The 20,847-nt window shown below is 51.8% G+C and overlaps 2 protein-coding genes across 4 annotated transcripts; one reads left to right on the top strand and one right to left on the bottom strand.

Annotated features, from left to right (window-relative positions):
- The first annotated feature begins 777 nt into the window (after nucleotides 1–777).
- Nucleotides 778–9,506, top strand: misp (mitotic spindle positioning). The gene is made up of 5 exons (XM_030372846.1): nucleotides 778–5,354; nucleotides 5,936–6,081; nucleotides 6,562–6,789; nucleotides 7,325–7,363; nucleotides 9,112–9,506. The coding sequence occupies exons 1-5, from the start codon at nucleotides 1,385–1,387 to the stop codon at nucleotides 9,340–9,342; spliced, it is 4,614 nt and encodes a 1,537-aa protein (XP_030228706.1). The 5' UTR covers nucleotides 778–1,384; the 3' UTR covers nucleotides 9,343–9,506.
- map1sa (microtubule-associated protein 1Sa) lies at nucleotides 9,353–20,529 on the bottom strand. 3 transcript variants are annotated; one of them, XM_030373325.1, is made up of 8 exons: nucleotides 20,315–20,529; nucleotides 19,465–19,566; nucleotides 16,845–16,927; nucleotides 15,067–15,207; nucleotides 13,246–14,899; nucleotides 12,235–13,188; nucleotides 11,760–11,959; nucleotides 9,353–11,618 (listed from the first exon to the last, which is right to left on the bottom strand). In XM_030373325.1, exons 1-8 carry the CDS (start codon nucleotides 20,484–20,486, stop codon nucleotides 11,463–11,465), a joined length of 3,462 nt encoding a protein of 1,153 aa, XP_030229185.1. In that variant the 5' UTR covers nucleotides 20,487–20,529; the 3' UTR covers nucleotides 9,353–11,462. The 3 variants fall into 3 exon arrangements, with proteins under 3 accessions (XP_030229185.1, XP_030229184.1, XP_030229186.1); XM_030373324.1 differs by having other exon boundaries at nucleotides 12,235–14,899; nucleotides 20,315–20,528; XM_030373326.1 differs by lacking the exon at nucleotides 20,315–20,529 and adding an exon at nucleotides 19,660–20,282 and having other exon boundaries at nucleotides 12,235–14,899.
- Between the last annotated feature and the right edge of the window lie 318 nt (nucleotides 20,530–20,847).

The raw sequence follows: 20,847 nt of genomic DNA, 5'->3' as shown, positions 1-20,847 counted from the left end.
TTACAGAGCAGGACCCTAGGTCTATGAACATAGACTGTGCTACCACTAAATTGTTCTCTTCTTCGCTGGTACAAAGGCCATCATGTCTGGTAAGAACGCCGTAATAATTAGTTATCAGTGACCAGGTTCATCATGACCTCAGTAGAAGTAGGTTAGTGAGCCTATTACTTCAAAACTAACCAGAACTCAAAGCAGGTTGCTACCTTACGGCTGTAAGCTTCCAGGGTAAGATTCCTTAAGAACGTATATCAACATTGTAGATGAGACGGAGTGATGAATGTCCAGAAAACGAGGTCTAGTCTCACTCATTTGGTTCTATACATTTTTAAACCAGATACTACCGGATATGTTTGACAGAATTCATTTTATTCTTTCTACTGTACATGAAAACAGTATTAGTGACTTATCTTGGTGTGTGTCTGTGTGTGTCTGTGTGTGTGTGTGTGTGTGTGTGTGTGTGTGTGTGTGTGTGTGTGTGTGTGTGTGTGTGTGTGTGTGTGTGTGTGTGTGTGTGTGTGTGTGTGTGAGAGAGAGAGAGTGTCTGTTATGGCTTAGCTAAGGGTGAAGATATCTTCTTTCAGTCATCAGTTTAAGGCAGAGAAGTTTCCAGGAAATGTTTGTTATCAGAGGGATGCACACACACACACACACACACACACACACACACACACACACACACACACACACACACACACACACACACACACACACACACACACACACACACACACACACACCAACAGACACACAAACACACCAACAGGCACATACACACACACCAACAGAAACACACACACGCACACACACACACACACACACACTAACAGACACACAAACACACACCAACAGACACACACACACACACGCACACACACACAGGTTTTAGAGTGTCCTTTACAGCAGCTCAGAGTCTTGTCTTTATCTCATAAAGTCTGACTGAATCCAGCTGATCAACTTCTTAAGTGCTGAATCATGATGGGATGGACAGTTTCCATAGTAACCACCCCTCCGGGTTAGATAATCTGTCGGACTCTCAGTGACCCCCTTATCTCCGCTGTAACTGATCTGGGTCTGCTGTCATGAGCTACAGATAGGCTAACCCTATCTATAATCTAAAATCTAAAATCGATAACTATATTCTATCATCTATAATACCCTGTACTCTGTAATACGCTCTACTTCTATGCGCTCTACTTCTATGCGCTCTGTGCTCTATGCGCTCTACTTCTCTGCGCTCTATGCTCTATGCGCTCTATTCTTTATGTGCTCTACTTCTCTGCGCTCTATGCTATATGCGCTCTGCTTCTATGCGCTCTACTTCTCTGAGCTCTGTGCTCTATGCGCTCTACTTCTATGCCCTCTACTTATCTGAGCTCTGTGCTCTATGCGCTCTACTTCTATGCTCTATACTTCTATGCGCTCTACTCCTATGCGCTCTACTTCTATGCGCTCTATGCGCTCTACTTCCATCCGCTTTGTGCTCTATGCGCTCTACTTCTCTGCGCTGTATTTGCTCTACTTCTCTGCGCTCTGTGCTCTATGCGCTCTACTTCTATGCGCTCTACTTATCTGCGCTCTGTGCTCTATATGCTCTACTTCTATGCGCTCTACTTCTCTGCGCTCTGTGTTCTATGTGCTCTACTTCTCTGTGCTCTACTTCTCTGTGCCCTATGCGCTCTACTTCTATGCGCTCTACTTCTCTGCGCTCTACTTCTCTGCGCTCTACTTCTATCCGCTCTGTGGTCTCTGCGCTCTACTTCTCTGCGCTATGTGCTCTATGCACTCTACTTTTCTGCGCTCTGTGTTCTATGCGCTCTACTTCTATGTGCTCTACTTCTCTGTGCTCTATGCGCTCTACTTCTATGCGCTCTACTTCTCTGCGCTCTATGTGCTCTTCTTCTCTGTGCTCTATGCACTCTACTTCTATGCGCTCTACTTCTCTGCGCTCTATGTGCTCTTCTTCTCTGTGCTCTATGTGCTCTACTTCTCTGCGCTCTACTTCTATCCGCTCTGTGCTCTCTGCGCTCTACTTCTCTGCGCTATGTGCTCTATGTGCTCTACTTTTCTGCGCTCTATGCTGTACTTCTCTGCGCTCTATGCGCTCTACTTCTCTGCGCTCTACTTCTATGCGCTCTGTGCTCTATGCGCTCTACTTCTCTGCGCTCTCTGCGCTCTCTGTGCTCTACTTCTATTCACTCTACTTCTCTGCGCTCTACTACTATGCGCCCTACTTCTCTGCGCTCTGTGCTCTATGCGCTCTACTTCTCTGCGCTCTCTGTGCTCTACTTCTATGCACTCTACTTCTCTGCGCTCTACTTCTCTGCGCTCTGGGCTCTATGCGCTCTACTTCTCTGCGCTCTACTTCTCTGCGCTCTGGGCTCTATGCGCTCTACTTCTCTGCGCTCTACTTCTCTGCGCTCTACTTCTTTGCGCTCTATGCACTCTACTTCTCTGCGCTCTGTGCTCTATGCGCTCTACTTCTCTGCGCTCTGTGCTCTATGCACTCTACTTCTCTGCGCTCTACTTCTCTGCGCTCTACTTCTCTGCGCTCTGGGCTCTATGCGCTCTACTTCTCTGCGCTCTGGGCTCTATGCGCTCTACTTCTCTGCGCTCTGTGCTCTATGCGCTCTACTTCTCTGCGCTCTGGGCTCTATGCGCTCTACTTCTCTGCGCTCTACTTCTCTGCGCTCTGGGCTCTATGCACTCTACTTCTCTGCGCTCTACTTCTCTGCGCTCTACTTCTCTGCGCTCTGGGCTCTATGCGCTCTACTTCTATGCGCTCTACTTCTCTGCGCTCTACTTCTCTGCGCTCTACTTCTCTGCGCTCTGGGCTCTATGCTCTGCTCTCTATGCGCTCTACTTCTCTGCGCTCTACTTCTCTGCGCTCCATGCTCTATGCTCTGCGCTCTATGCTCTACTCTACACTCCATCCTGGTTTCAGAGTATGAGCCGTGGTGAGGAGAGGTCCTCCATGGACAGCAGTCCCAGGAAGTGGGTGCTGCAGTCTCTGACTCTCCGCCTGGACCCCTCTGACCTCCGCACCCTGCTGGGTCCCCCGGTCCCCCCGCTCTGCCCCCCTGGCCCCCAGGGGTCAGGGGGGGCTCTGGTACCGGCCCGACTAGTGACGTTGTCACAATGTGAAGACCCCGATGGAGATGTCCCTCTCACCAGCTGTCCCAGCGGTCCCAGCAGTCCCAGTCGTCCCAGTATTCCCAGTAGTCCCAGTATTCCCAGTAGTCCCAGTCGTCCCAGTCCCAGCAGTCCCAGTAGTCCCAGTAGTCCCAACAGCAGCGCCGGCTCCCCCTGCGGTTTCTACAGTTTTGTCGACTCTGGGAGTCTGGAGGCGGGGCTGAACGAGGCGTGGATGCTCTCTCCACGGAGACGGCTGCAGCTGAACACCCTGAGGGAGGGGGAGGGCTTCAGGCTGCAGACCTACCAGAGCCACCGGAGGCCGGGACGCCTGTTCCAGGAGGAGGAGGAGCGGTACCGCACCGAGCAGCACGGACCTGCAGCTCAGGAAGAAGAGCAACAAGAACTGCGTCGTGAGATCATCCGCACCCAAGCCCCGAAGAGCAGCCTGACGCTGGGAGCCCGGGGCCACTCTGGGAGAGGGGGGGAACCGACCCGCTCCCCGGCCAAGCGGCAGGGAGGTTCTAGTCTCCGCGTTGAGTCCCGCACCTTGAGCCCAGAAGGAGGTACCACAGACACGTCTGGGAGCGTCGACAGCGGGCAGATCGACTTCAGCACCGCCAGACAGCAGTTCCAGAAGCTGGAGCGCGACCGGCTGAATGTGCCGAGGTCTCCTCAGAACGCAGCTCTGCCTCCAGACCAGCCTCCCTCCAAGCCTCCGTCGAGGCCCCTGCACCAGGAAAGTACGGCAGCATCCTTGCATAAGCAGGATGTACCAGACCACGTCCCTACCCAGAGAGACCGTTCCTCCACCCTGGGGCTGGCCCGGCCACCCGCCTCTGCCCGCTTCAGCGATGGCCGCCCCTCCCCTGTCTGCCCCGAGGACAGAACAGGGCCGGGGGGGCTCTCTCCGGAGACGCCGATCGAGAGAGAGATGCGTGAGGCTCAGCAGCGAGAGGAGACGCTGCGGCGTGCGCGGGGACTGAAGCCCATTAGGGCGGAGATGGTTGAGATCAAGTCCAAGTCTTTATTTTCCCAGCTCAGCCCTTCTGGGCTGAAAGGTAAGGAGAGGAACCAAGTCCGCTTCCTGACCCAGCGAGAGATCCAGCAGGGAAGGAGTTCACTGCAAGATAACCCCTACCCTAACTCTGACCTCGACCCTAGCCCCTACCCTTACCTCAACCCTAACCCTGACCTCGACCCTAACCCCTACCCTAACCCCTACCCTAAGCCTAACCTCGACCCTAACCCTAACCTCGACCCTAACCCCTACCCTAAGCCTAACCTCGACCCTAACCCCTACCCTAACCCTAACCTCGACCCTAACCCCTACCTTAAGCCTAACCTCGACCCTAACCCTAAACTCGACCCTAAACCCTCCTCTAAGCCTAACCTTGACCCTAACCCCTACCCTAAGCCTTACCTCGAACCTAACCCCTACCCTAAGCCTAACCTCGACCCCAGCCCCTACCCTAACCCTAAACCCTCCCCTAACCCCTACCCTAAGCCTAACCTCGACCCTAACTCCTACCTTAACCCTAACCTCGACCCCAACTCCTACCCTAACCCTAACCTCGACCCTAACCCCTACCCTAACCTCGACCCTAACCCTAACCTCGACCCTAACCCCTACCCTAACCCCTCCCCTAACCCTAACCTCGACCCTTATCCCCAGGAAGGTCAGCAGGCTCCCTCCCAGCTGGAGGCCAGCCTGAGAGGGTCTGAGAGAGGGAGGCCTTTAGAGGAAAGCAGCAGAGACAGAGGAGGAGAGAGGGAGTTGGCCCCAGGGTCACCCTCCTCCTGCTGTCCTCAGAGACACACTGAAGACCCCCAGCTGGGCCCCTGGAGCGCTGCCGACCACCACAACTCCTGGGCCCACCGTCAGGTCCTGCCCCCCGCCCGCCTTGACCCTCTGGCTCCGGTGACGGAGGCTGACGGAGGCACCAGGAGCAGCGTCACAGCAGGGGCAGCTGGGCGAGCAGGTCCTCGTGGCTGGAGGGAGGGGCGGGGCGTGGGGGGGGCTGGCGTCCCGGGCCGCGTCAAGAGGGACATCGAGGAGGACCTGAGGCGAGAGGAGGAGCTCCGGCAGCAGAGGGGAACCGGACCCTCACCCCCCCTGGAACCAGGACCCTCAGCCCCCCTGGAACCAGGACCCTCAGCCCCCCTGGAATCGGGACCCTCAGCCCCTCTGGAATCTGGACCCACCGCCAAACGCTCAACACCAGGTTGGAGTTTGGATTCATGTTTTTAATCTTTAACCAGACCAGACTTCAACCGACCACGAACAATGAATAACAATCGAATCAGTCCAAAGATCACGGGAGGGCGAAGGCCTCCTCCGGGGAATGATTAACGTCCAGCGAATGGAGAGGGCGGCCCAAAGTAAAGGGTTCTTCAGCAGGGTCACCTAACCCAGGGTCAGAGTTCACCTAACCCAGGGTCAGAGTTCACCTAGCACAGGGACAGAGTTCACCTAACCCAGGGTCAGAGTCACCTAACCCAGGGTCAGGGTTCACCTAACCCAGGGTCAGGCGCCTAACCCAGGGTCAGAGTTCACCTGGCACAGGGTCAGAGTTCACCTAACCCAGGGTCAGAGTTCACCTGGCACAGGGTCAGAGTTCACCTAACCCAGGGTCAGAGTTCACCTAACCCAGGGTCAGGGTTCACCTAACCCAGGGTCAGAGTTCACCTAACCCAGGGTCAGAGTTCACCTGGCACACAGAGCAGAGCAGGCAGAGACAGAAACCTCTGACCTCTTACCTCTGACCTCTAACCTCTGAATCACTGAAGGTTTTCTTCTTTTCAGATCAACCCTCCTTCTGCTTCTCCACCCTCCTCCTCCCGTCTCCCTGGAGGCCCACCCTGCACCCCACCACCCCCACCCTGCACCCCACCACCCCCACCCTACACCCCACCCTACACCCCACCCCCACCCTACACCCCACCACCCCCACCCTACACCCCACCACCCCCACCCTACACCCCACCACCCCCACCCTACACCCCACCCTACACCCCACCCTACACCCCACCCCCACCCTACTACCCACCCCCACCCTACACCCCACCACCCCCACCCTACACCCCACCACCCCCACCCTACACCCCACCCTACACCCCACCCCCACCCTACTACCTACCCCCACCCTACACCCCACCCTACACCCCACCCTACACCCCACCCCCACCCTACTACCCACCCCCACCCTACACCCCACCACCCCCACCCTACACCCCACCCTACACCCCACAACCCTGCACCCCACCACCCCCACCCTGCACCCCACCCCCACCCTACACCCCACCCTGCACCCCACCACCCCCACAACCCTGCACCCCACCACCCCCACCCTACACCACACAACCCTGCACCCCACCCTACACCCCACCCCCACCCTACACCCCACCACCACCCTACTACCCACCCCCACCCTACACCCCACCACCCTGCAACCCAGCACCACCCTACACCCCACCACCCTGCACCCCACCCTACACCACACCCCCACCCTACACCCCACCACCCTACACCCCAACACCCTACACCCCACCCTACACCCAAACACCCTACACCCCACCCTACACTCCAGCACCACCACCCGAGCCTCCAACGGCCCCCCGCTCCAGAGTCACGTTAAACCCAGACTGCAGGAGAGCTCGGTAAGAAACAGAAAGCGTTGATCTGAGGACCTCCATGCTGATCTGAGGACCTCCATGTTGATCTGAGGACCTCCATGTTGATCTGAGGACCTCCATGTTGATCTGAGGACCTCCATGTTGATCTGAGGACCTCCATGTTGATCTGAGGAACTCCTCAATGGAGGAGCTCATGTAGGAGGTAGTAAAGGCTAGAACGGGTTCTAGAGCGCAGTCTACAGGCTAGACCGGGTTCTAGAGCGTAGTCTAGACCGGGTTCTAGAGTGTAGTCTAAAGGCTAAATCAGATTCTAGAGTATAGTCCAAAAGCTAGACCTATTTCGAGAGCGCAGTCTAAAGGCTAGACCGGGTTCTAGAGCGTAGGCTAAAGGCTAGACCGGGTTCTAGAGCGTAGGCTAGACCGGGTTCTAGAGTGTAGTCTAAAGGCTAGACCTAGTTCGAGAGCACAGTCTACAGGTCCTAGAGCGCATTGTGTGGATACTTTAGCGTAGTTCATAAGGTGTTGTCTCTTATCTTGTCTCTCTCCCGTCTCTCTTCAGTATGCAGGGATCCTTCCCATTGATCACATCAACAACCAGGTAATTCAGGACTAAGCCCTACATACAGAATAAGGTCTCCATACAGACTAAGCTCCTCAAACTAAGCCCTGAAGTTGGATCAGACCATGGTATGGATTAGGGTTTATGGTCTATAATCATGCTTTCAGATCCAGTTAGGATGTTGGACATGATTATTTGACATTGCTGTCGAACAAAGGGAGTCAAGTTCTATAGAGCTGGACAGTGACCTGCACTTATGATAGTTGCCTACATCTCATAAAGAAAAGGGCGAGCATTACCTTGAATACATATATGTTTTATCTACTGGTGCGTGGCCTACTGGTTGATGGGGCGTCCGAGGCCTACTGGTTGATGGGGGCGTCCGAGGCCTACTGGTTGATGGGGCGTCCGAGGCCTACTGGTTGATGGGGCGTCCGTGGCCTACTGGTTGATGGGGGCGTCCGAGGCCTACTGGTTGATGGGGCGTCCGAGGCCTACTGGTTGATGGGGCGTCCGAGGCCTACTGGTTGATGGGGCGTCCGTGGCCTACTGGTTGATGGGGGAGTCCGTGGCCTACTGGTTGATGGGGCGTCCGAGGGGCGTCCGTGGCCTACTGGTTGATGGGGCGTCCGTGGCCTACTGGTTGATGGGGGCGTCCGTGGCCTACTGGTTGATGGGGCGTCCGAGGGGCGTCCGTGGCCTACTGGTTGATGGGGGCGTCCGTGGCCTACTGGTTGATGGGGCGTCCGTGGCCTACTGGTTGATGGGGCGTCCGTGGCCTACTGGTTGATGGGGCGTCCGTGGCCTACTGGTTGATGGGGGCGTCCGTGGCCTACTGGTTGATGGGGCGTCCGAGGCCTACTGGTTGATGGGGGCGTCCGAGGCCTACTGGTTGATGGGGGCGTCCGTGGCCTACTGGTTGATGGGGCGTCCGTGGCCTACTGGTTGATGGGGCGTCCGTGGCCTACTGGTTGATGGGGCGTCCGAGGCCTACTGGTTGATGGGGCGTCCGAGGCCTACTGGTTGATGGGGGCGTCCGTGGCCTACTGGTTGATGGGGCGTCCGTGGCCTACTGGTTGATGGGGGCGTCCGTGGCCTACTGGTTGATGGGGCGTCCGTGGCCTACTGGTTGATGGGGCGTCCGTGGCCTACTGGTTGATGGGGCGTCCGAGGCCTACTGGTTGATGGGGCGTCCGTGGCCTACTGGTTGATGGGGGCGTCCGAGGCCTACTGGTTGATGGGGCGTCCGTGGCCTACTGGTTGATGGGGGCGTCCGAGGCCTACTGGTTGATGGGGGCGTCCGTGGCCTACTGGTTGATGGGGCGTCCGAGGCCTACTGGTTGATGGGGGCGTCCGTGGCCTACTGGTTGATGGGGCGTCCGTGGCCTACTGGTTGATGGGGCGTCCGTGGCCTACTGGTTGATGGGGCGTCCGTGGCCTACTGGTTGATGGGGGCGTCCGAGGCCTACTGGTTGATGGGGCGTCCGTGGCCTACTGGTTGATGGGGCGTCCGTGGCCTACTGGTTGATGGGGCGTCCGAGGCCTACTGGTTGATGGGGCGTCCGAGGCCTACTGGTTGATGGGGGCGTCCGAGGCCTACTGGTTGATGGGGCGTCCGAGGCCTACTGGTTGAGTTGGAGCGGTAACTGGAGGTTGGAAGGCTCGAATCCCGACCGGTAGGTGTGGATGTGGGGAGTAGTTGTGCAGCACTCTCCTACGTCCTCATCCACGGATGAAGTGCCCTTGAGCAAGGCCTCTGATGATCTGCTCCTGATGTTCTGCTCCAGGTGGTGAAGGCCACTCGCGTCTTCAGGCACCAGAACCTCAAGGCCCTGCAATGGGAAGCCGGCCAGTTCTACTCCCTGCCGGACCAGCAAGCTCCCAATGCCTCTGACCAGACCAGTCCCACTGCCTCTGACCAGACCAGTCCCACTGCCTCTGACCAGACCAGTCCCACTGCCTCTGACCAGACCAGTCCCACTGCCTCTGACCAGACCAGTCCCACAAAAATCATATAAGACAACAAACTTCATTAAATGTATTCATTTATTTTGAAAGGAAATTTAATTTAAATTAGTGTTTCAATACAGAATGATATCTGAATGTTTTACTTTAAAAACGTACGAGTCCTGTTAACCACCTCTAATACGACTCTACTCAAATAAAGCAAAACTAAATTAAATAGGATTGTGTGAAAATACACTTTATTCAATTGTCTTTAAATAGCATCTTCTAAAGCAGTGGTGTACCACGTCGCCACCTGGTGGAGAGGCTAACTCTCTGAACATAGGAATAGATTTCAGTTTAAAATAATGAATTATTAATACTGAAAACACACCAAACCTCTCAACCTCCCAGCAGCCATCATCTACATCTGGACTGAAGCTATGAATTGGATCATTAGGAAGGCTGAACATATTACATCTTAAAACAGAAATAAAACCATCCACAGTGGGTTACAACACAATGCTACCTTGAAAACATGAACATGAAAACATTAGAAATGGATTGAATCACGGAAGAAAAACAGCAAAGACTTCATGAAATGACACAGGAGCAGATATGAGCACAGGTTTGTGATACAGTTCTTAATTAGCTGGAGCTAGCTGGTGATTAGCTTGAGCTAGGCGGTTATTTGCTTGAGCTAGGTGGCTATTAGCTTGAGCTAGGCGGTTATTAGCTTGAGCTAGGTGGTTATTAGCTTGAGCTAGATGGTGATTAGCTTGAGCTAGATGGTTATTAGCTTGAGCTAGGTGATTATTAGCTTGAGCTAGGTGATTATTAGCTTGAGCTAGGCGGGTTATTAGTTATAGTTAGTCGGTTAGGAGGGCTAGGAGGTTGTTAGCTAAAGCTAGGAAGTCATAGCTGGAGCTAAGACGTTATTATGTGAGCTAGGTGTTTATTAGCCGGAGCTAGGACTATAGATTAGCATTTTACAAGGGTTCCTCAAACTAGGGACAGTTGGTTTTTATCTCTTCTAATGGAGGATAGCTAATCATTAAGCAATGACTGCTGTTTGAGGACAGCAGCAGTGAATGAAGGAAGCTGAACAGTTAACATCAGTCTGGATCGAGTATTAATGTGACTAATAACATAACACTGAGAACAATAATAGCAAGAACAATTTTCTGTGGATGGTTCTTCGTACTAAACAGTCTCAGAGAGCTGTCCATTGGCAACATGAGATCATTTCCTTTAGAAGACTTCCAGACCACCTGGGACGGGGTCTAGTGTCTAGGGTCAGGGAAAGGGTCTCTGAACAGGGTTAGGGGTCACAGGGAACAAGGTCTAAGGACAGGGTCCAGGAACCGGTCTGGTGTCAGGGACTGGGGGTCCGGGTCTAGGGCCACGGTGTAGGGTCTAGGGGCCACGGTGTAGGGGCCACGGTGTAGGGTCTAGGGGGCACGGTGTAGGGTCAGGGTCTAGGGCCACGGTGTAGGGTCAGGGTCTAGGGCCACGGTGTAGGGTCTAGGGCCACGGTGTAGGGTCTAGGGCCACGGTGTAGGGTCTAGGGGCCACGGTGTAGGGTCTAGGGCCATGGTGTAGGGTCTAGGGGCCACGGTGTAGGGTCTAGGGGCCACGGTGTAGGGTCTAGGGGCCATGGTGTAGGGTCTAGGGGCCACGGTGTAGGGTCTAGGGCCACGGTGTAGGGTCTAGGGGGCACGGTGTAGGGTCTAGGGCCACGGTGTAGGGTCTAGGGGCCACGGTGTAGGGTCTAGAGGCCACGGTGTAGGGTCTAGGGGCCATGGTGTAGGGTCTAGGGGCCACGGTGTAGGGTCTAGGGCCACGGTGTAGGGTCTAGGGGGCACGGTGTAGGGTCTAGGGCCACGGTGTAGGGTCTAGGGGCCACGGTGTAGGGTCTAGGGGCCATGGTGTAGGGTCTAGGGCCACGGTGTAGGGTCTAGGGGCCACGGTGTAGGGTCTAGGGGCCACGGTGTAGGGTCTAGGGGCCACGGTGTAGGGTCTAGGGCCACGGCGTAGGGTCTAGGGGCCACGGTGTAGGGTCTAGGGCCACGGTGTAGGGTCTAGGGCCACGGCGTAGGGTCCAGGGCCACGGTGTAGGGTCTAGGGCCACGGTGTAGGGTCTAGGGCCACGGCGTAGAGTCTAGGGCCACGGTGTAGGGTCCGGGTCCGGTGATCAGAACTCCACCTTGCAGGCGGGGAAGCTGTCGTCCTGCATGGCCACGGTGCTGTTGGAGCCCAGCACGGTGAGGCCCAGCGCGGCCTGCTGTCCGTGGGTCTCCTGGTACCACTGGTGCATGGAGGGCGAGTCGAAGGTGGGGATCAGGGTCACCTGCTCACACAATGACACACAATGACATCAACTCTACACCCATAGAAACTAACGGCGATAAGAACTGCCAACCACAGTTTCCACGGAGACATATGGACCTCCTTGGTGACCAGGTCCTTAATACACAGCTGGATCAGGTACCTGGATGTGAGGCCAGGCGGTCTTGCCCTCCAGCAGGGCGTCCAGTATCCCCCTCAGACTCCGCTCCGTCCGGGGCTCGTCTCCGCTGATGATGTAGCACGAGGAGCGCAGCTGCTGGAAGAACGCCACGTCCACGCTGGCCCGCGCCGCGCCCGACGGCAGGTAGGCCATGTCCAGGTAGACGACCGGCGCCCCGAGGCCTGGGGGACAAAGGTGAAGGGTGGTGTAAACTACAGGAGCAGGAGGTAAAGTGGTGTAAACTACCGGAGCAGGTGGTTAAGTGGTGTAAACTACAGGAGCAAGATGTAAAGGGTGGTGTAAACTACAGGAGCAGGAGGGAAAGGGTGGTGTAAACTACAGGAGCAGGAGGTTAAGTGGTGTAAACTACAGGAGCAGGAGGTAAAGTGGTAAACTACATGACCTGGATATGTTCTACAGCTTGAGGGTATAGTGACCCGTGACCCGTTATACCCACCAGGGGATGGAGGCTTTGCCGGGCCGGGTCTAGAGCCAGAGTTTCTGCTGGTGGGCCGATTGTCCAGGCTGGACCGGTTCTTCAATGCCCCAGAACCACTGCCTGCCTTGGGCTTCTCCTGTCCAGAGCTTGCCCTGGGAGAAGGCCCTGGGGTTTTCCTAGTCTTAGCAGCGGTGCTTTTAGGGTTCCTGGAGGAAGCATCTGCATCAGCCATGCTAGCTCCTGGCTGCCTGGGCAATGGGGGGAGGTCTTTAGCGGGGGCAGGGGGGGGGTCAGGAGAAGAAGGCTCCAATACAACAGGAGATACATCAAGACTAAGCAGGTCATGATGAAGAGCGAAGAGACTGCTGGAGTCCTCAGAGTCTGAGGGCAGCGAGCCACTGACTGTCTCCTGCTTGTGGTCCGACCGGTTGTTCCCATCATCACAGCCTGGTAGCGGTCCAACAGCAACCAGGTCAGTACTCAGACACTGCTGGCTGGGTTCTGCGGTCCATGAGTGTTGGAACTCACAAGGGGATACCAAACAGAGATCTACATCATGAGGAACTTCCTGGAGCACATCTGCTACATGGTCTATTTGAGCTGTTCCAAGAGGTAAAGTGATTCCTGCTCTGGACGTATTATCGACGTTATCTTCTTCTGCCAGAGCGTCTTTGGGCCAACAGAGCTCCTCTGAGCTTATCTCTTCAAAGTCAAAGCTGTCTTGTCCGTCATCGGTTTTGCATTTAGGAAAAGGTGTATGGCCTGCAGACTCAACAATGGATTCATAATCCGCCGACTCCTCACTGCTCCCTGCCCCCTGCCCATTCCCCTTCGGGGGTGACCTGAACTCAACTGGCGTCAGGTCAAAGTTCACACTGCGCTCTCTTTTTGGGGTCCTGGCTGGAGGCAGCAGGGCAGGGTCTTGTGATTGACTCGGGGTCTTCTCCTTGGATAGGGCCCTGTCATCACCACCAGCGTCTTGTGTTTGACTCGGGGTCTTCTCCTTGGATAGGGCCCTGTCATCACCACCAGCGTCTTGTGTTTGACTCGGGGTCTTCTGGCCATTCTCTAAACTCTTGTTTGAAGGGCTTGATTTTGTTCCCTTTTTTGGAAGGGGTCCATCTTTCTTTAGACTTCCATTCTTAACTAATGCTCTTTTCGATTCTGTGTTTCCTGTTAATGATCCACTTGCGGTTTTCTTCACATCCAAAGCAGATACCTTCTGCTTTGAAACAACCATCTTTTTCTCCTCAGCATTCAGCTCCTTCACTGTGTTCTCCTTTTTAGGGTCTGTTTTAACATCTTTCTTTGGTTCCTTCTTCAACAGTTCCTTCCCTTTCTCTAGGGTTAGATCCTCTCTCTTCTCTCCATTTTCTTCTCTCTTGGTGCCAACGTTCTTTTTCTTTAGAGACAGTATCTCTGCTGTTTCAGGTCTCCCTTTGGCTTCACTTACTGTTTTTGACTTGTCTTCCTTGTCCTTCCCTTCCTTAAGAGCAGGTTCACCTCCTCCTACGCTCCTGGCCTTTGTCTTTACCTCATGTTTCCTTACATCCACCCTTGACGTCTTTTCCTTGAGCAGGGTATTGCTGGACCTGGACTCTTTGTTCAGGGACTTCAGGCTTTCCCGGCTGTCCGTATGTCTTGGTGGTTTATCTCCTTTGGACGCCTCCAGGTCCCTCATGTAGCTGACCGGCTGCTTGAGGAAGCTGAGGTGTTTGAGTTTTTCTAGTCCCTGTAGAATCTTGGACTGTGGTGTGCAGCCAGGGAAGAGGACTCTGATGATCTTCTCGTCTGCACTGGAGGGATGCCACACGAGCAAGGCACAAATGGACACAGTACAGGGCAGAGGAATATCCGTGTCCTTCATGCTAGGTTCATTGCAGAGCCACGTCTGCATGAAGGCCTGCAGTTCTTTACTGTCTTTGACGGGATTGAGGGCGTACATCTCCAGTCTCCCCACCCCCATCTTCTGGAACAGGATGAGGGGTTCCAGGGCGGGTCCCGGGGAGCGGCTGAGGGCCTGCGGGCGGAGGGACAGTTTCTCTAAGGTCTGCAGGGTGAGGGCGGCCTGGTCACAGCTCCGCAGCTCCTTACACTCTCCCTCCAAACCCTTGAGTCTGTCTGGGGCGTTAAAGAAAACCACCCCGATCTCAGGAGAGATCTTGTTCTTCACGCAGTCCTCAGACGACTGGTCCTGCTCCACCTCCGCCGCCTTCCTCAGCAGGAGGCTGTTGAACCCTGGGAGGTTGTCGACGCCGACGTGTGTGAGGAGGACAGAGTCGATCCTGTCCAGGTGTCGGACCAGTTTCCAGAACGAGGACCGTGGGTCGGAGCCGCCGTTAACCAGCACGTTGAAGCCGTTGACGGCAAAGAAGGCGGAGTCTCCCCGCCCCCCCGGGAACACGTAGCAGCAGGGCCGCGACAGCTTCAGGAAGCCCACCGTGCTGGGGGCCTCCAGCAGGTCAAAGGGCTCGTGGGGCTCCAGGGACTCCGAGAGGTACTCGGTGAACTCCTTCAGACCCTCCATCTCAGGCAGCAGGGAGGGGGGGTTCACCAGGACGTCCACCAGACCCCTCAGCTTCTGGGTCTCCTGCTCCAGGTCCCCCCACAGCCCAGAGCTGGGACAGCTCAGGGTCAGGCGAGCCTTCAGCGACGGGCCGGCTGAGCCTAGAGCAGCTGCTGTCTGATGGAGTAGGAACAAACATCTCAACGTCCTCCTCATAGGTAAACATCTTAACATGTCCTCACCTCTTCCTCAGTGAACATCTTAACATGTCCTCACCTCTTTCTCAGTGAACATCTTAACATGTCCTCACCTCTTCCTCAGTGAACATCTTAACATGTCCTCACCTCTTCCTCAGTGAACATCTGGATGAAGTCCTTGGCAGAGTAGCAGCCTTTCTGAAGGACGATGTCCCCCGTCACCTCGGAGCACTGACCAATCAGGACCAGGAGTTTGTGACGAGAAACATCTGCCACAAAGCTGCGGACCTACAGAGAGAACCAACATAATAAACATGATCTATCATATCTCATGATCCATCATATCTCTGTTATGTCATATCTCTATAATAAACATGATCCATCATATCTCTGTTATATCATATCTCTATAATAAACATTATCTATCATATCTTTGTTATATCATATCTCTATAATAAACATTATCTATCATATCTTTGTTATATCATATCTCTATAATAAACATTATCTATTATATCTCTGTTATATCATATCGCTATAATAAACATGATCCATCATATCTCTATATGTTATATTATAGCTCTATAATAAACATTATCCATCATATCTCTACATGATATATTATAGCTCTATAATAAACAATATCCATCATCTCTGTTATATCATATCTCTATAATAAACATGATCCATCATATCTCTATATGTCATATCATATCTCTATGTGTTATATCATATTTCTATAATAAACATGATTCCCAATTATGATGACCTACTTATAGCTCGCTACAGAGAGGGATCGCAAGATGGTAGAAGACTGGGTAAGGGGTAGGAGTAAGTTAGTAGGGGTTAATTAGTAGGGGTTGGTACCTGGGAGCAGACCAGCTGGTAGGTTAGGAGTTACTTAGTAGGGGTTAGTTAGTTAGAAGGGGTTTGTAGGAGTTAGTTAGTGTAGGTTACCTGGGAGCAGACCAGCTGGTAGGTTAGGAGTTAGTTAGTAAGGGGTTAGTTAGTAGGAGTTAGTTAGTTGGAAGGGGTTAGTAGGAGTTAGTTAGTGTAGGTTACCTGGGAGCAGACCAGCTGGTAGGTTAGGAGTTAGTTAGTAAGAAGGGGTTAGTTAGTAGGAGTTAGTTAGTTGGAAGGGGTTAGTAGGAGTTAGTTAGTGTAGGTTACCTGGGAGCAGACCAGCTGGTAGGTTAGGAGTTACTTAGTAGGAGTTAGTTAGTTAGTGTAGTTAATTGGGAGCAGACCAGCTGGTAGGTTAGGAGTTACTTAGTAGGAGTTAGTGTACTTAATTGGGAGCAGACCAGCTGGTAGGTTAGGAGTTAGTTAGTAGGAGTGAGTTAGAAGGGGTTAGTTAGTAGGAGTTAGTTAGTTAGAAGGGGTTAGTATGAGTTATTTAGTGTAGGTTACCTGGGAGCAGACCAGCTTGTAGGTTAGGAGTTACTTAGTAGGAGTTAGTTAGTTAGTTAGAAGGGGCTAGTTAGTAGGAGTTAGTTAGTGTAGGTTACCTGGGAGCAGACCAGCTGGTAGGTTAGGAGTTACTCAGTAGGAGTTAGTTAGTTAGTAGGAGTTAGTTAGTGTAGTAACTTGGGAGCAGACCAGCTGGTAGGTTAGGAGTTAGTTAGTAGGAGTTAGTTAGTTAGAAGGGGTTAGTTAGTAGGATTTAGTTAGTTAGAAGGGGTTAGTAGGAGTTAGTTAGTGTAGGTTACTTGGGAGCAGACCAGCTGGTAGGTTAGGAGTTACTTAGTAGGAGTTAGTTAGTTAGAAGGGGCTAGTTAGTAGGAGTTAGTTAGTGTAGGTTACCTGGGAGCAGACAAGCTGGTAGGTTAGGAGTTACTTAGTATGAGTTAGTTAGTAAGAAGGGGTTAGTTAGTAGGAGTTAGTTTGTAGGATTTAGTTAGTTAGGAGTTAGTTAGTGTAGTTACCTGGGAGCAGACCAGCTGGTAGGCGGGGTTCAGCACCACCCTACAGTGCAGAACATCCCCCGAGTGCAGCAGCGTTCTTTGGCCTGTGGACGGTTGCTATGGTTACACTCGAGGCTTTCTCCTTCGTTGGTATAATAAGTTCAACTCCTTCTATACCACAGGACACGACCATCCCAGACAGTGTAGAGGGGCGCCAACCCCACTGTGTCTAGTATGACTAGATCTATACACAATACAGCTATATCTATAAAGACTATATCTATACAGCTATATCTAGTATGACTAGATCTATACACAACACAGGTACATCTATAAAGACTATCTATACACAATACAGATATATCTATAAAGACTGTATCTATACACAATACAGTTATATCTATAAAGACTATATCTATACAGCTATATCTATAAACAACACAGCTACATCTATAAAGACTATCTATACACAATACAGTTATATCTATAAAGACTGTATCTAAGCACAATACAGCTATATCTATACTATATCTATACAGCTATATCTAGTATGACTAGATCTATACACAATACAGCTACATCTATAAATAAATACTGTGTCTATACACACTACAGCTACATCTATAAAGACTGTATCTATACACAATACAGCTATATCTATAAAGACTGTATCTATACACAATACAGCTATATCTATAAAGACTGTATCTATGTCTCATGGCCCTGCGGTCTTCGTGGGGGTTTCAGTTCTCAGTACACAACCTCCTGGTGCCACCGTTTAAATTCCATTCAAAAAGCTCTATGGCACCACTATTGTCTTGAACAGTATTACGATGCATTATTTATCTTTATTTTTTGTGCTTGATGGAAGTATGTTTTCTTTTCCTACAAGAGTTGTGTACTTTGTTAATGCATAATAATTAAAAAAGAATAATTATAAATAATTATTATTTTATATATATATATATATATTTTTTTTTTTTTTATACATTGGTAGTAATGGCGGGGCCCTATTGTTGTTAAGGTGGCCGCCCATACATTGCTGGGGTAAACACTGCTATACATACTATCTCTTTAAACAGCTCCTCTAGAGGGTCACATGACAGCAGCTCCTCTAGAGGGTCACATGACAGCAGCTCCTCTAGAGGGTCACATGATAACAGCTCCTCTAGAGGGTCACATGACAGCAGCTCCTCTAGAGGGTCACACGACAGCAGCTCCTCTAGAGGGTCACATGACAGCAGCTTCTCTAGAGGGTCACCTGACAACAGCTCCTCTAGAGGGTCACCTGACAACAGCTCCTCTAAAGGGTCACATGACAACAGCTCCTCTAGAGGGTCACATGACAGCAGCTCCTCTAGAGGGTCACCTGACAACAGCTCCTCTAGAGGGTCACATGACAGCAGCTCCTCTAGAGGGTCACATGACAGCAGCTCCTCTAGAGGGTCACCTGACAACAGCTCCTCTAAAGGGTCACATGACAACAGCTCCTCTAAAGGGGCACATGATAACAGCTCCTCTAGAGGGTCACATGACAACAGCTCCTCCAGAGGGTCACATGATAACAGCTCTTCTAGAGGGTCACATGACAAACAGCTCCTCTAGAGGGTCACATGACAATCAGCTCCAAATATAGGTGGACACTGTAAATAGTTGGCAATGGGTGCTCGGAAAGTAAAGTAACCTTTCCCAAAAGTCGGACTATGTCTTCAGTGTGAGTTTGCTCCTCCAGTGATTCTGGGTGAGTTATCCAGTTTAAACAGGTTCTCTCTCTGGGCAGGACCCTGATCTCTGTGCGCTGGAGAGAAGAGTCTGGAGACTAGCTGAGTCTCATGTCTCTTCAGCAGATAGAAGAGTCTTTGTCGGCTCGTTTCATGATGCTCAGCTGATGTTCTTTCAGTGATAGAAAAAATATACTCGTCTTCACTCATCATGTGAGTGCTTTAACAACCACGACCATCAAAAACAAGCACCTCATTCTAGCCCCCTGACCATGCTAGCTAGCCCCCTGACCATGCTAGCTAGCCCCCTGACCATGCTAGCTATTCCCCTGACCATGCTAGCTATTCCCCTGACCATGCTAGCTAGCCCCCTGACCATGCTAGCTAGCCCCCTGACCATGCTAGCTAGCCCCCTGACCATTCCTTTCCCCCTGACCATGCTAGGCACATGCTAGCCACCTCCCCCTGATGACATCCTGCTGCCCTCCTGACCAAGCTAGCCTTGTATTAGCCGCCTGACCATGCTAGCCCCCTGCTGACCACTTTACCATGCTAGCCTCATGCTAGCCTCCTGACCATGCTAACACCTGACAACGCTAGTCTAATTTGTGCCTGCAGTGGATTGTTATTTTACCACGTCTCTGTATAGTTGGATTCTATTCCATTACTAAATAGTATACAGTTTACCCCCATCCAACTCAAGCCACTACAAACCCATGTGAATTAGATAGATAGATGGATGGATGGATGGATGGATGGATGGATGGATGGATGGATGGATGGATGGATGGATGGATGGATGGATGGATGGATGGATGGATGGGTGGGTGGGTGGATGGATGGGTGGATGGTTGGATGGGTAGATAGATAGATAGATAGATAGATAGATAGATAGATAGATAGAGGTGATTCAGGGTTACCTGGGACCTCCTTGGTGTAGAAGGCCGAGTGTCGGGACACAAATTGCTTCAGCTGCTGGTCCAGGTTACAGCGACCGCGGTCCACGTCCCACGAACGGATCCCTGAACAACCAATCAAAGACTGACGCATCAGGTCACATGGTCCACTTCCTCTTTCTCAAAGCAGACTAGGAGGAAGTATTGTACCAGGCTTACCTCTACTGACCACTACATGCATATGTTCTACACCCAACAGCTAACCTCTTAATGTATCCCAATCATCTAACCCTATCCCCATCATCCAACCACATCCCAAACATCTAACCCTATCCCTAACATCTAACCCTATCCCTGACATCTACCCCTAACCCTAACATCTAACCCCAACATTTAACTCTACCCCTAACATCTCATCCTATCCCTAACATCTAACCCCTTTCCCAATCATCTAACCCTAACATCTAACCCTATCCCCATGATCTAACCCTATCCCTAAAATCGAACCCTATAAGTAACATCTATCCATATCATCTAACCCTATCCCTAACATCCAGCCCTATCCCTGACATCTAACCTTATCTCTTACATCTAACCCTATTCCTAAAATCGAACCCTATCCCATCATCTTACCCTAAAATCGAACCACCAACCCTATCCCTAACATCTAATCCCATCACCTAACCCTATCCCTAACATCTAACTCTATAATTAACATACAAAATCTAACCTCTAGTAGTTTAACAGTATCTCACCCCTCGCTAGGTTAGTTTAAACAGTAACTCAGCCCTCTCTAGGTTAGTTTCAACAGTAACTCAATCCGCTATAGGTTCGTTTGAACAGGAACTCCCCCCTCTAGGTTAGTTTAACTCACCCCTCTCTATCTCTGACACCAGGTCGGCTCCTCCAGTCGCCCCAATCACCACCAACACCGAATACTGCTGCTCGTTAAACCCTGGCTGGTCCACAGCTAGTTGTTCCTCTGTAACTAGTTGTGATTCTGTAAGTAGTTCATTTAGGACTAGTTGACTTTCTGAGGTCGCCATGATGGAAAACTTTGTCAACTGACTTCCAGACCACGCCCCTACTTTCCCTAGACCGGGAAAATATTCATTAGCTAATCAGATAGTAGGAAGCATATCTGTAAACCAATCAGACAGCAGACCGCGTGTTATTCAGCCAATCCCACAGCAGACAGCGTTTCCAAAGCCAATCAGTTAAACCATACTTCGAAGGCGCAAAACCAGGAAGAATATACTTACTAAATATTCATTTAAATATAGGAGGGCGAAGGCAAACGTAACTAATAAAGTATTATGTCCGATGTATCTTAGTTAAAGGTTGCGTACCTAATCGGTACATATAGTACAAATGAGTGTTGATGACAGTATCGTAACACGTGATTTA

The sequence above is a fragment of the Gadus morhua genome, chromosome 12 (assembly GCF_902167405.1).
Source record: "Gadus morhua chromosome 12, gadMor3.0, whole genome shotgun sequence".
Classification (NCBI taxonomy): Eukaryota; Metazoa; Chordata; class Actinopteri; order Gadiformes; family Gadidae; genus Gadus; species Gadus morhua.
This window is presented reverse-complemented; position numbering and strand designations above follow the sequence as displayed.

What these genes read in the sequence shown, in the direction of transcription:
- misp (XM_030372846.1), top strand. Translation starts at nt 1,385, where the DNA reads ATGCGCTCTACTTCTATGCTCTATACTTCTATGCGCTCTACTCCTATG. An exon ending in CGCCAAACGCTCAACACCAG is followed by an intron (nt 5,355 to 5,935) that starts GTTGGAGTTTGG and finishes TCTTCTTTTCAG; the next exon opens with ATCAACCCTCCTTCTGCTTC. An exon ending in CCAGACTGCAGGAGAGCTCG is followed by an intron (nt 6,790 to 7,324) that starts GTAAGAAACAGA and finishes GTCTCTCTTCAG; the next exon opens with TATGCAGGGATCCTTCCCAT.
- map1sa (XM_030373324.1), bottom strand. Translation starts at nt 20,486, where the DNA reads ATGGCGACCTCAGAAAGTCAACTAGTCCTAAATGAACTACTTACAGAA. An exon ending in ACCAGCTGGTCTGCTCCCAG is followed by an intron (nt 15,208 to 16,844) that starts GTAACTACACTA and finishes TTCTCTCTGTAG; the next exon opens with GTCCGCAGCTTTGTGGCAGA. An exon ending in AGATGTTCACTGAGGAAGAG is followed by an intron (nt 14,900 to 15,066) that starts GTGAGGACATGT and finishes CTACTCCATCAG; the next exon opens with ACAGCAGCTGCTCTAGGCTC.